Source organism: Gekko japonicus, unplaced genomic scaffold, assembly GCF_001447785.1.
Source record: "Gekko japonicus isolate JY-2015 unplaced genomic scaffold, Gekko_japonicus_V1.1 scaffold2, whole genome shotgun sequence".
NCBI lineage: Eukaryota > Metazoa > Chordata > Lepidosauria > Squamata > Gekkonidae > Gekko > Gekko japonicus.
In genome coordinates, this window is record NW_015175358.1 from 236,299 (window position 1) to 249,797 (window position 13,499).

Genomic DNA, 13,499 nt, shown 5'->3' on the forward strand with positions numbered 1-13,499 from the left:
CAATCGAGCCCCCGCCGCCGCCACCCCGCGCCAGCCAGGTGCCGGGAAAGGTGGGCGGAGGGGCTCCGTTGGCCTTCCCTGGGCTCTGCACCTTGGTGCGGATGGGGCTCTGCAACTTACCTGGCTGCTTCTGGCTCCTCGTGGCCCAGGACTGCTGGGAGCAGGGGGCGGGGCTCGTTGCATGTGCCCGCCCCCTGGGCTCTTTACTGCCGGAGCTCTGCTCTTGTGCGCTCCTGTAGGAAATGACCCCTGGTGCCCACGGGCATGATGGTGACCATCAGTAAGAATCATAAAGTCGGAAAGGGCCATACGGGCCATCTAGTGTCCAGCCCGCTGCTCAATGCAGGACCAGCCTAGAGCATCCCTGACAAGCGTTTGTCCAGCCGCTGCTTCTAGACTGCCAGCGAGGGGGAGCTCACCACCTCCCCGGGCAGCCGATTCCACTGATGCACAACTCTGACTGTAAAAAGCTTTTTCCTAAGGTCCAGCCGGTCCCTTCCCGCCCTTAATTTAAACCCATTCTTGCGAGTCCTCTCCTCTACTGCCAACAGGAATGGCTCCCTGCCCTCCTCTAAGTGACACAGCCCTTCCAGGGCTATTTTTGGGCTGGAACGCACAGGAACGGAGTTCCAGCTGGGTCCCGAGTTGGCCACGCCCAGCAGGAACTCATTAGCATAACAGGCCACACCCAACAGCAGAAACCCATTAGGATTGGCTACATTAGGGGTGTGTGGCCTAACATGCAAAGGAGTTCCTGCTACAAAAAAAGGCCCTGGGTTTGGACAACAAACAAGGTAAACAGAATAAGAAGCAAAAGGTGGGTGTGGCTGGATGACCACACTTCTGGTAATGAGGGCTGTGTCAGCTGTGCTGTCAGGGGTGTGGCCTAATATGCAAATGGATTTTTGGTGTTGGGTGTGGCCTATTATGCTAATGAGTTCCTGTTGGGCTTTTTCTTCAAATACTTCCAAGAGAGCCATCCTGTCCCCGCTCTGCCTCCTCTTCTCCAGACTGAACATTCCCAAGTCCCTCGGCCTTTCCTCACAGGGCCTTTTGGTCTCCAGGCCCCCGATCGTCCTTTGTAACAGTGTGGTCTGCCTGCCTGTTTTCCCAGCGCACAACACCCTTTACACCCAGGGTCACCAACCTCCAGGTGGGACCTGGAGCTTTCCCAGAATTACACCGCCTGGAGGTTGGGAACCCTTTCCAGAATAGTTCCTGGATGTTCAGCCGGGACGGGGGTGGGGACAGGGGGCGGCTTCCCCTCGGATCAAGCCCCAGCTGCCTTTCCCCCCCTTTTGCAGGCGCAAACTGAAGATCATGATGCTGAGTACTTTCCAGTACGCCTTCTTCAAGGCAGCCGGCGTCTTCCTCGGGTTGGTCCTCAGCACAGAAGATCTCTACGACCCCTCCGATGTAAGTGAGGGCAGCCAATTCTTCCTCTCAAGGAGATGCAAAGGGTACTCTCCTCGGAGTGCCGGGAGTCCCGGGTTCAAATCTCTGCACAGCACTGACTCTCAGAAGAAGATCTGGGCTGCTCATTCTTTCAACTTAATCTACTTCTCCAGACTGTTATGAGGATAGTGTTTCCTCTAAGCTGTGGAGTCTTGTGAGCAAAAATTCTACTTCATGAGCCACTGGCATTAAAGTTGTGAGCAAGCGATTTGGCTACTGCATAAATCAGTTTGGAGCTGTCCAGTGTTCCCTCTAAGCTCTGGAGTCTTGTGAGCAAAAATTCTCCTTTGTGAGCAACTGGCATTAAAGTTGTGAGCGAGGGATCTGGCTCCTGCATAAATTAGTTTGCTCTGGAGCCATCCCTTCCTGAGCGGAGACAACAATGCGTGAGCCGGAGGCTAAAAAACTGTGAGCTAGCTCACACCAACTCAGCTTAGAGGGAGCCCTGGAGCTGTCCTTCCTGAGCTAAGACAAAAATGCGTGAGCCGGAGGCTAAAAAACTGTGAGCTAGCTCACACTAACTCAGCTTAGAGGGAACACTGGAGCTGTCCTTCCTGAGCTAAGACAAAAATGCATGAGCCAGAGGCTAAAAAACTGTGAGCTAGCTCACACCATCTCAGCTTAGAGGGAGCCCTGGAGCTGTCCTTCCTGAGCTAAGACAAAAATGCATGAGCCGGAGGCTAAGAAACTGTGAGCTAGCTCACACTAACTCAGCTTAGAGGGAGCCCTGGAGCCGTCCTTCCTGAGCTAAGACAAAAATGCATGAGCCGGAGGCTAAAAAACTGTGAGCTAGCTCACACTAACTCAGCTTAGAGGGAACACTGGTTGGGAAACATCTGGAGGTCGGGGGCGGGGTAAAGCCTCAAGAGGGCACTTCATTGGGGCACAGTGCCATAGAGTCCGCCTTCCAAAGCAGCCGTTATCTCCAGGTGAACCGATCTCTGTTGCCTGGAATCACAGAATCATAGAGTTGGAAGGGACCTCCAGGGTCATCTAGTCCAACTCCCTGTACAATGCAGGAAATACACAAACACCTCCCCCCCCACCACCGTGACTGCTGTTCCACGCCCAGAAGATGACAAAAAACCTCCAGGATCCCTGGCCAAACTGGCCTGGAGAAATCCTGACCCCAAAGTGGTGACTAGCATTTCCCTGGGCGTGTCAGAAAGGGCCACGAGAACTAAGCACTGAGGCAACCCTTCTTGCCCTCCCTCTCAGACCAAAGAGGGTCCCTCTAGCCCAGCATCCCGTCTCACACAGGGGCCAACCAGTTCCTCTGGAGGGCCAACAACAGGGCAGAGAGGCTGAGGCCTTCATGAGAACATCAGAAGAGCCCTGCTGGGTCAGATCAGACCAGTGGTCCATCCAGTCCAGCATCCTGCCTCACATAGAGGCCAACCAGTTCCTCTGGAGGGCCAACAACAGGGCAGAGAGGCTGAGGCCTTCCCCTGACGTTGCCTCCTGGCACTGGAATTCGGAGGCTGACTGCTTCTAGATATGGAGGTTCCTTTTAGTCTTGAAGGTGCGCCTGGATTCTTGCTCTTTTCGACTGCAACCCCGTTGTTTTGTCTTTTGCAACCAGATTTCAGCCGGGAGCGTGGCTCTGTGGATAAACACTTGCCTGGGGGTATCCACCCTCTTTGGTCTGTGGGGATTGGCGGTCCTCTTCCGGCAAGCCAAGGGACACCTTGCGGAACAGAACATGGTGGGGAAGTTCGCTTGCTTCCAGGTAATTGCCTCTTCACTGGCTCAAAATCAGGGGTTATTTCATAGAAAAAGAGGTGCAGGAGCTCATTAGCATAGCTCATTTGCATATGCCACACCCCCTGACATCACCGGAAGTGTGTCAGAAGGCAACACCCACCGCTCAGGCTCCACTGGACTGTTTTGGATTGCTAGCGATTGGGGGGGGAAACGCGCAGATCTGTCCTCACAGAGGAGGGAGAGCTTGTACCTGAACAAAACTTGGTCTTAAAGGCGCCACTGGACTGTTTTGGATTGCTAGCTATTGGGGACTGGGGGGCGGCTTTCCCCCCTATGTATGGCTTCCCACAGTGCTACAACCTCCTGCATAATCCTTAGGTTACTCTTAAGTACTCCTCGTTATCTCTACATATTCAACACGTAACTTGTTTTTTCAATTTTCTATACTCAATAGTTATCAAAGCAAAATAAATTGTCTCTCACATTCCAATATTTTTCAAAGTAGTCTTTTAAATCTTTCCAGTTTTCAAAAAAGTCTTCTGCTGCCATATTATTCAATTTCCTTGTCATCTTATCCATTTCAACCATGAAAAGTAGTTTTTTAATCCATTCTCCAATTCCAGGAACTTCCTCCTGTTTCCAACTTTGCGCATATATCATTCTGGCAGTCATGTAGAGCCTCAAGAGGGCAGGTTTGGGGAGGGGAGGGTGTTCATTGGGGCACAGTGCCATAGAGTCCACCTTCCAAAGCAGCCGTTATCTCCAGGTGAACCAATAAACACATTAAAACTGACAAAATTCACAAAAGCAGCAATTTACATATGGAATAACAGGTACAGATGGTGGCAGTGGAGTATATGGTCTGAAGCAAGGAGGCTATGCACCAACGCTGTAACCAGGGCCGGCTCACTCACTAGGCGAACTAGGTGGTCGCCTAGAGCAGGACGGCCCTTAGGGGCGCCAAACTGAACCCAGCCCCATACTCTGGGAGTTTCTTGATTATTTGTGTTTTTCATTCTTCCTAAAAAGTATTTATTTTTGAAAATTGGTGGGCACACCGGGGGTGGGGGGGCGTCGTCAGAAGGGATCCTCGCCTAGGATGCAAAATAAGCTGGGGCCGGCCCTGGCTGTAACGTAGGGCTGCAGTATATTCACTTTCCGGTGGCTCCAGCGGCGGCTCCTCGTCGAAGGCCTGGCAGAAGAGCTCCATTTTACAGGCCCTGCGGAACTGTAAGAGGTCCCGCAGGGCCCTGATGTCTTCCGGGAGCTCATTCCACCAGTGTGGAGCCGCCATTGAAAAGGCCCTCGCCCTCATGGCGTCTTTTGGGGCAGGGAGAGTCAGGCGATTTTTGACATTGTACCCCACTGAGGTCCCCGTCCTCCCCCAATTTCCAGGGGTTCCTCACTCTGAATCTATGCCCCCACCCCCAGCTGGTAGCCGGGGGGACCTGGCAACCCTAAACTCTGTGAGGCTGTCGATTTAACATCTTCTTAGACAATGCTGTTCAATGCGCCCTCTAAGCGGTGGAGTCCTGTGAGCGAAAAATCCTACCTTGCGATCTACTGGCCTTAAAGTTGTGAGCGAGCGATCTGGCTACTGCATAAATCAGTTTGCTCTGGACTTGCAGTGTTCTCTCTAAGCTGAGTCAGTGTGAGCCAGCTCACAGTTTTTTAGCCTCCAGCTCACGGATTTTTGTCTCAGCTTGGGGAGGATGGGCTCCAGAGCAAACTAATATATGAAGCAGCCAAATCGCTCGCTCACAACGTTTAATGCCAGTAGCTCACAAGGTAGGATTTCTGCTCAAAAGACTCCACAGCTTAGAGGGAGCATTCCTCAGGAGCCATCCTGCCTGAGCGAAGACAAAAATGTGGGAGCCAGAGTAGGCTTGCCAAGTCCCCCTGGGGGGCGGGGAAACCCCCGCCCCAGAGACCCGTTTCCCGTCGCCTGCGGATCGGGCCCCAGGGGTAATCCCACCCCCAAAGCATGCGACGTGCACGTCACCCGGAAGTGACGCGACCACGCCAGGCACGCTGGGGGAGGGGCCACAGTCATCCGAGGGAAAACTCTATGGCTTTCCCTCGCATGGTCGTGGCCCCGCCCCCAGCGCGCCCGGCGTGGTGGCGTCACTTCCGGGTGACGGAGTTGCGGTGCACGTGCGCGCACTCCTGAAGCAGCGCTGGAGTCCCCCACTCAAGCGCCGATCCGACTTGGGAACCAAAAGCCAGAGGCTAAACAACTGTGAGCTAGCTCACACTCACTCAGAGGGGACACTGCTGTTAATACAAAAGATTCCAAGATGCTCTATGGAAGGGCCACATTTCTGCCTGATTGCACTTCCTTTCCTGGTTATGCGGCTCCCCTACTCTATCCTATCTCTGTGCTCAGCAGGGACATGACTACCTGGTACAGCCCCTCCCTTTCCCGTGGACCATGGAGTAGCAGTCCTCAGTGTGGACAGAACCCAAGTGGTTTCTCCCCCCCCCCCCCGGGGCCCCTGAAAACTGAGCCTCCCACACTCTTCTGTGCTTCTGAATTCCAGGTTCTCCTCATCCTGACGGCGCTGCAGCCCTCCATTTTCAGTATCCTGGCAAACGGGGGCCAGATCGCCTGCTCCCCACCCTTCTCCTCCAAAGCGAGGTCGCAGCGTGAGTCTTCATCCTTGTGGGGTTAGACCAGGGGTTTGGTGTAGTGGTTTAGCGTAGTGGTTAAGTGTGTGGACTCTAATCTGGGAGAACCGGGTTTGATTCCCCACTCCTACACTTGCAGCTGCTGGATGACCTTGGGCAAACCATAGTTCTATCAGAGCTGTTCTCTCAAGGGCAGTTCTCGAGAGAGCTCTCTCAGCCCCACCTACTTCACAGGGTGTCTGTTGTGGGGGGGGGAGAAGGGAGTTTATAAGCCGTGATGACGTCACCAGGAAGTGACGTCATCACGTTGGCATGTCGCCAGCTGACACTCTAGCAATCAACCTGAAAACTCTATGGTACCATAGAGTTTCCAGGCTGATTGCTAGAGCGTCAGCCGGCAATGTGCCAGGCATGATGATGTCACCTCTGGGTGACGTCATGGTGCCAGGCATGTCGGCCCGAACTGGGCACTTTAGGGTTTGGCGGATTGGGGGCCCTTTGAGCAGGGGAACATCCGGCCTCCCGAGGGACCCGGTAACCCTACCGCTCTGAGACTCTGAGTGAAGGGCGGGGTATAAATCCAATCTCCTCCTCTTCCTCTTCAGCCAGTGGGAACCTGTGGTGGGCGCAGCCACAAAATGGCTGCCACAGGAGGTGTAGCCAGCCACAAAATGGCTGCCGCAACTTACTTTCTGTCAGACCGCGAAAATACTTGTGCTGTGGTGGGAGCTGCCGCCAAAGCGACGTTTCTAAAAATCTGTGGAATCAATCGAATCTCCAATAACCTTTCTGGGCAAAAGCGACACCCGCTTTCTAAAAAACACTTGACAGGCCCCAGAAAAGGCATCTGTGTGAAAACTTGGGTTAGACACAGGAGAGAAGGAGAGAGAGAAGACAAGGTTGGATCTATACCCCGCCCATCACTACCTGAAGGAGTCTCAGAGCGGCTCACAATCTCCTTTCCCTTCCCCTCCCCACAACAGACACCCTGTGAGCTAGGTGGGGCCGAGAGAGCTCTCTCGACGACTGCTCTTTCCAGAACAGCTCTGAGAGAACTGTGACTGACCCAAGGTCACGCCAGCAGCTGTGTGTGGAGGAGTGGGCTGGAGGGAGACAATCCATGTAGCCGTTAAGTCCCAGTCCCAGTCCCAGTCATATATGAGTGATTCTTGGAACAGTGGAGAGAAAGCATGTGGGGACGCAGGCAGGCAGAGAGCGTCTGTTCTGCAAAGTACCTGCGCCCGGCCAACAAGGCTTGCGCAAGTTCTGGTCACCACACCTCAAAAAGGATATAGCATTGGAAAAAGTGCAGAAAGGGGCAACCAGAATGATAAAAGGGTTGGAACACTTTCCCTATGAGGAAAGGTTAGAGTGCTTGGGGCTCTTTAGCTTGGAGAAACGACGGCCGATGGGGGTGACATGATCGAGGTTTACAAGATTATGCCGGGGATAGAGCAGGTTGAGAAAGAACTCGTGGGCACTCCATGAAATTGCTGAGCCGTCGGGTTAGAACGGATAAAAGGAAGTCCTTCTTCACCCAAAGAGTGATCAACACATGGAATTCACTGCCACAGGAGGTGGTGGCAGCTACAAGCATGGACCGCTTCAAGAGGTAATTGGATAAGCATATTTGGTGTGAGAGCCAGTTTGGTGTAGTGGTTAAGTGCAGGGACTCTAATCTGGGAGAACCGGGTTTGATTCCCCACTCCTCCACTTGCACCTGGCTGGATGACCTTGGGCAAGTCGTAGTTCTAATAAGAGCTGTCCTTGAAAAAGAGCCGTTTCTGTCCAGAGCTCTCTCAGCCCCACCTACCTCACAGGGTGTCTGTTGTGGGGAGGGGAAGGGAAAGGAGTTTGTAAGCCGCTCTGAGACACCTTTGGGTATTGAAGGGCGGGGGATAATTCCAATCTCTTCTTCTTCTTCTTCATATGGAGCAGAGGTCCATCAGTAGCTATTAGCCACAAGGGATAGATAGGGACTCTGGGGCAAGGGATGCTCTGTATTCTTGGTGCTTGGGGGGGGGCAACAGTGGGAGGGCTTCTGGTGTCCTGGCCCCACTGCTGGACCTCCCGATGGTACCTGGTATTTTTGGCCACTGTGTGACTGAGTGTTGGACTGGATGGGCCATTGGCCTGACCCAACACTGGCTTCTCTCTTATGTTCTTATGTGATTCGTCTCCCCGAATAAAGTGTGCCCGTCGCTTCCTCCCATGCTGCACGCCAGCGGAAGCGAGCCAAACCCAAGGGCAGTAGCTTGGCTTAGACCCGGCTGGTGGCGAAGGGGGATTCAGGAAACGATGGTGGGCATGGTCAGGGGCTGCAGAAATAGAAGCACTAACTGTTCCCCCTAGAGGAGGTTCCAACTAAATCCATTTCCTTCTCCCCCCGTCATTTTGCGCAGAGATGAACGTGCAGGTGTTGATCATCGAGACCTTTTTGATGACGGTGCTGACGAGGATGTATTACCGGAGGGCGGACGACAGACCGGCGTACGGTCCGGTTACCCCTCCAGAGAGCAAGACAGAGATCGGCAGCCACTGAGTCAGACCGGAGATCGGTCTGTCTCCGACCCAGCAGGCAAGCGGAAGACCAGGACACGCCTGTTGAACACTGACGAACTCCGGCCTCCCAGGCCGCAAGAAGACCGCCATTCCTAGGAAGCGGACGGGATGGAGGGGGAAGGAGGGAACCTGCTGCCAGTTCCCAACAGGCACGTGGCGCCCATGTGCTGTTCCCGTCCCTCCCGGCACTTCACGGATACGAATTGCGACATGTTTCCATTACCCCAGTTTGCAGACCACAGATCTGCAACTCAGCCATGGTTGCCAACCTCCAGGTGGGTCCAGGAGATCTCCCGGAATTGCAACCGAGCCCCCAGACGAGAGAGATCAGTTCCCCTGGAGGAAATGGCACCTTTGGAGGGTGGGCTCTGTGGAATTATACCCCGCCAAGGCCCCTCCCCAAATCCTGCTTCCCTGGGCCACACCCCCAAATTCTCCAGGAACCTCTCAAACTGGGGTTGGCAACCCTAGCTTCTGCCTTCCCGCCACTAGTGTTGAAGGCCCTCCTCCACTAGGTCTACTCATTTACTGTGCAATAGTCATTGGCAATGCTCCCTCTAAGCTGAGGCGTCTTGTGAGCAAACATTCTACTTTGTGAGCTACTGGCATTGAAGTTGTGAGCGAGCGATTCGGCTGCTGCATAAATTAGTTTGCTCTGGAGCAATGCTCCCTCTAAGCTGTGGAGTCTTGTGAGCAAAAATTCTGCTTTCTGAGCTGCTGGCATTAAAGTTGTGAGCGAGCAATTTGGCTACTGCATAAATCAGTTTGCTCTGGAGCAATGCTCCCTCTAAACTGCGGCGTCTTGTGAGCAAAAATTCTACTTTGTGAGCTGCTGGCATTAAAGTTGTGAACGGGCGATTTGGCTACTGCATCAATTAGTTTGCTCTGGAGCCCCATCCTTCCTGAGCTAAGACAAAAATGTGTGAGCCGGAGGCTAAAAACGGTGAGGTAGCTCACACTAACTCAGCTTAGAGGGAACACTGGTCATTGGTTTAAAAGCTAGTAATTGGCTCTTTTGGCAAAGGTATGAGAAGAAACAATGCTGTCAATATATTCACTTATGTCACCGTATCCACCCTACAATATATGCAGTCGATATATGCAGCGAAACCTCAGTAGCTGCAGAATGTGAAAGGGGATTGCCACTACATGGCCTGAAGAAGTCAGAGGAAATGGACGGCAACCCAGGCGATCCGTGGCTGCTTTATTTTGTGACTGTGTTTCGAGACAAAGAGGGGGTGGTTAATAACGTCTGTGGAAAAGGACTATAAAAAAATACTAATTCATTTTAAGGACACAATTTGTTGTCTAATACTTTATTTGTACAGCATTTCTTTGGTGGTTTGCATAGGAGAGCCAGTTTGGTGTAGTGGTTAAGTGCGCAGACTCTAATCTGGGAGAACCGGGTTTGATTCCCCACGCCTCCACTCGCAGCTGCTGGATGACCTTGGGCAAGCTGTAGTTCTGATAAGATCTGTCCTTGAAAAAGGGCAGTTTCTGTCAGAGCTCTCTCAGCCCCACCGACCTCACTGGGTGTCTGTTGTGGGGAGGGGAAGGGAGTTTGTAAGCCACTCTGAGACTCCAAGTGAAGGGCGGGGTATAATTCCAATCTCTTCTTCTTGGAGATATAATGATGGCCACAAGCGTACGTGGTTTTTTTACAGACATGAAGCTGCCTTATATTGAATCTGACCGTCCATTAAGGTCAGTATTGTCTACTCAGACTGGCAGCTGCTCTCCAGGGTCTCAGGCTGAGGTCTTTCCCATCACCTCCTGCCTGGCCCTTTTAACTGGAGAAGCTGGGGATTGAACCTGGGACCTCCTGCATGCCAGGCAGAGGCTCTGCTACTGAGCCAGGGCCCCTCTTTACAGCTCTCCAGGGTCTCAGGCTGAGGTCTTTCCCATCACCTCCTGCCTGGCCCTTTTAACTGGAGAAGCTGGGGATTGAACCTGGGACCTCCTGCATGCCAGGCAGAGGCTCTGCTACTGAGCCAGGGCCCCTCTTTACAGCTCTCCAGGGTCTCAGGCTGAGGTCTTTCCCATCACCTCCTGCCTGGCCCTTTTAACTGGAGAAGCTGGGGATTGAACCTGGGACCTCCTGCATGCCAGGCAGAGGCTCTGCTACTGAGCCAGGGCCCCTCTTTACAGCTCTCCAGGGTCTCAGGCTGAGGTCTTTCCCATCACCTCCTGCCTGGCCCTTTTAACTGGAGAAGCTGGGGATTGAACCTGGGACCTCCTGCATGCCAGGCAGAGGCTCTGCTACTGAGCCAGGGCCCCTCTTTACAGCTCTCCAGGGTCTCAGGCTGAGGTCTTTCACATCACCTCCTACCTGGTCCTTTCAACTGGAGATGATGGGGCTTGAACCTGGGACCTTCTGCATGCCAATGGGAAACTCTACTACTGAGCCACATCCCCTCCCTAGAAAGAGGATTGGAGAGGGGTTGGGCAGGGATTAAAAGAGGATTGGACAGATTTAATGTCTGGTGAGTTTGCTAGAACACCCTAAAAGGCAATGAGGAAATTCGCTGCCAGGGGATGGAGTGATGGCCACAGGAATAAACATCTTCAAAGGGGGATTAGGCAAATTCTTGGAGAACAAGTCTATCAGTGGCTACTAGCCATGGAGACTGAGGGGAACCTACACATTCAGAGGCACTAAACCTCCGAATCCCAGAGTTGGGAGGCAACATCAGGGGAAGGCCTTGGCCTCTATGCCCTGTTGTTGGCCATCCAGAGATAGGATGCTGCATTAGATGGACCACTGGTCTGGATAAACATAGGGAGCAGAGGTCCATCACTGGCTATCAGCCACAATATATAGAACACTCTGGGTGCGTTCAGATGGGGCGTTTCAGCCGGCATAAACTGTACTGGTTGGAACGGTTGCAGTTTATGCCGGCTGAAACACGATCACACTTACCTCCTGTCTGCGGAGCCCATCGCTGTATGCCCGTTCACACACAGCGGGCATCGGCGGTTGTTTTTTTTTAAACTTAGTTTGCGCATAGACAGCCATCCACAGAATGGCGATCTTCGTGCATGCGCAAAACACCCTGTCCTGAAAAGCATGCCCTGAAGAGAGGACTTACCTTTAAAGTTTAAAGAGCAAACTGGCCTCCCTGAGGTCCTGGACTCCTCTAAAACCTTAAACTAAGGACCTTTTCTTTTTTAACAAACGCTGGGGCGGCTTCGCCCAAGCGCATATCGCTGACCTAAAAAAAAATGGCGGGCGAAAATCGGAAGCCTCAGGCTTCCGAACGGAAGTGGCTCTACAACGATGGAGAACGATCAGACGGGGGTAAAGCGGTTACAACCGTTGCACTCAGGATACCACCACTTGGGGACCTAGTGGCAGAATACAACCGTTTAAAGCTCTTTGGAACGGTTAGGGACGGAAGGCAGATGTTCGCCATGTGAACGCCGGTAAGTACACCGATTCCAACCGGCACCTATACCGTTGTAAGTGCCCCGTCTGAACGCACCCTCTGTCTGGGGCAGTGATGCTCGGTATTCTTGGTGCTTGGGGGGGCACAGTGGGAGTTCTGTGGGAACTTTAGTTCTGGCCCCACTCGTGGACCTCCTGAAGGCTCCTGGGTTTTGGCCCCTGTGTGACCCAGAGTGTGTTGGACTGGATGGCTTCTCTTATGTCCCTATAGCAGGCAGATTTTCTTAGCGTGACATGAAGAGCTGCCTCTTCACGTTGGAAAGGCCACTGGGTGGTGATTCAGGCGCACGGAACATGCTAAGCAGTCGGGTTAGAATAAAGGAAGTCCTTCTTCACCCAAAGAGTGATTAACCCATGGAATTCACTGCCACAGGAGGTGGCAGCGGCTACAAGTGACTAAGAGGAACCTCCATATTCAGAGGCAGTCAACCTCCAAATCCCAGTGTCAGGAGATGACATCAGGTGAATGCCTCAGCCCCTATGGCCCTGTTGTTGGCCCTCCAGAGGAACTGGCTGGCCACTGCGTGAGACAGGATGCTGGACTGGATGGACCACTGGTCTGATCCAGCAGGGCTCTCCTGAGGTTCTTATGAAGGCCTCGGCCTCTATGCCCTGTTGTTGGCCCTCCAGAGGAACTGGTTGGCCCCTGTGTGAGACGGGAGGCTGGACTAGGTGGACCCCTGGTCTGATCCAGCAAGGCTCTTCTTATCAAGGGAAGGCCTCAGCCTCTATGCCCTGAAGTTGAACTTCCAGAGGAACTAGTTGACCACCATGTGAGACAAGATGCTGGACTAGATGAACCACTGGCCTGATCCAGCAGGGCTCGTCCAATGTTCTTGCCTTCTTATTGCTGGCTCTCCAGGGTCTCGGTAAGAGGTCTTCCAAATCCCCTCCTGCCTGGTCCTTTTAGTTTGAGATGCCGGGGTCTGCACCTGGGGACCTTCCGTGTGCCAAGCAGACGTTCTGCCGCCGAGCCACAGCCCTCCCCCCCAACAGATCTCATGCCTACAAAGAAAGCCCCGAAGCGTTCCAAAATATCCGGGGGGGGGGGATTAATTCATTTTAACGCAAAAAGCTACAGAACGGACAGTAAAATCTGAACGTTTATTACAGAGCGAATAACAAAAGTCAACAACCCGGCGAACAGGCCATTCATCGAGATGGGAGAAGCAGCTGTTTCGTGTAATGCCAGTTCAGAGACCCTGCCGGGGGCGCGGCTAACAGGCAGCAGAACTCGCACTGAAGACGTGGTCGGGACCACGCCGGACCCTCCGCTTGGATCTGCCCTACTAGACATCGGTGGGGGGGACGGGACGGGACACACGGCACGGGTTCAGTGTGGGTTTTTTTAGACAATGGGGCTGTTCCCCCCACCCCTGGTCACAAAGAGGAGATAGCAGATCCCGGGTCTGTCGGCACTGGAAACACTGGTACGGAGAGACAGGAGTCGATCTGCAGGGACAGACACACGGACAGAGATACATGCTACAGTCTGGGGGGGAAGAACGGGGACGGGGGGGGGGAAGGATACACGCGCATGCACGCCCATGGGTGCGGAGGGGGTGAAAGGACATTTCGGGAAAGCACGAATGCGTCCCAGACACCGCCTTGTGGTTGTGAAGACCCAACAGCAGACACCGAGGAAGGGGCAGTGAGTTTTTACTGACGGGGGGGGGGGGGGGGGGGAAGCGCGGTTGGGGGGTCT

The 13,499-nt window shown here is 53.5% G+C and overlaps 1 protein-coding gene across 1 annotated transcript in view; it reads left to right on the forward strand.

Annotated features, from left to right (window-relative positions):
* The window catches only part of SLC51A (solute carrier family 51 alpha subunit), an 18,271-nt gene extending 9,942 nt beyond the window's left edge, over positions 1–8,329 (forward strand). Inside the window, exons 6-9 of the mRNA XM_015425225.1 lie at positions 1,305–1,416; positions 3,038–3,184; positions 5,700–5,805; positions 8,190–8,329. Of these exons, the coding sequence (XP_015280711.1) occupies positions 1,305–1,416; positions 3,038–3,184; positions 5,700–5,805; positions 8,190–8,329 (505 nt within the window). The remainder of the gene's footprint in view (positions 1–1,304; positions 1,417–3,037; positions 3,185–5,699; positions 5,806–8,189) is intronic.
* The last annotated feature ends 5,170 nt before the right edge of the window (positions 8,330–13,499 follow it).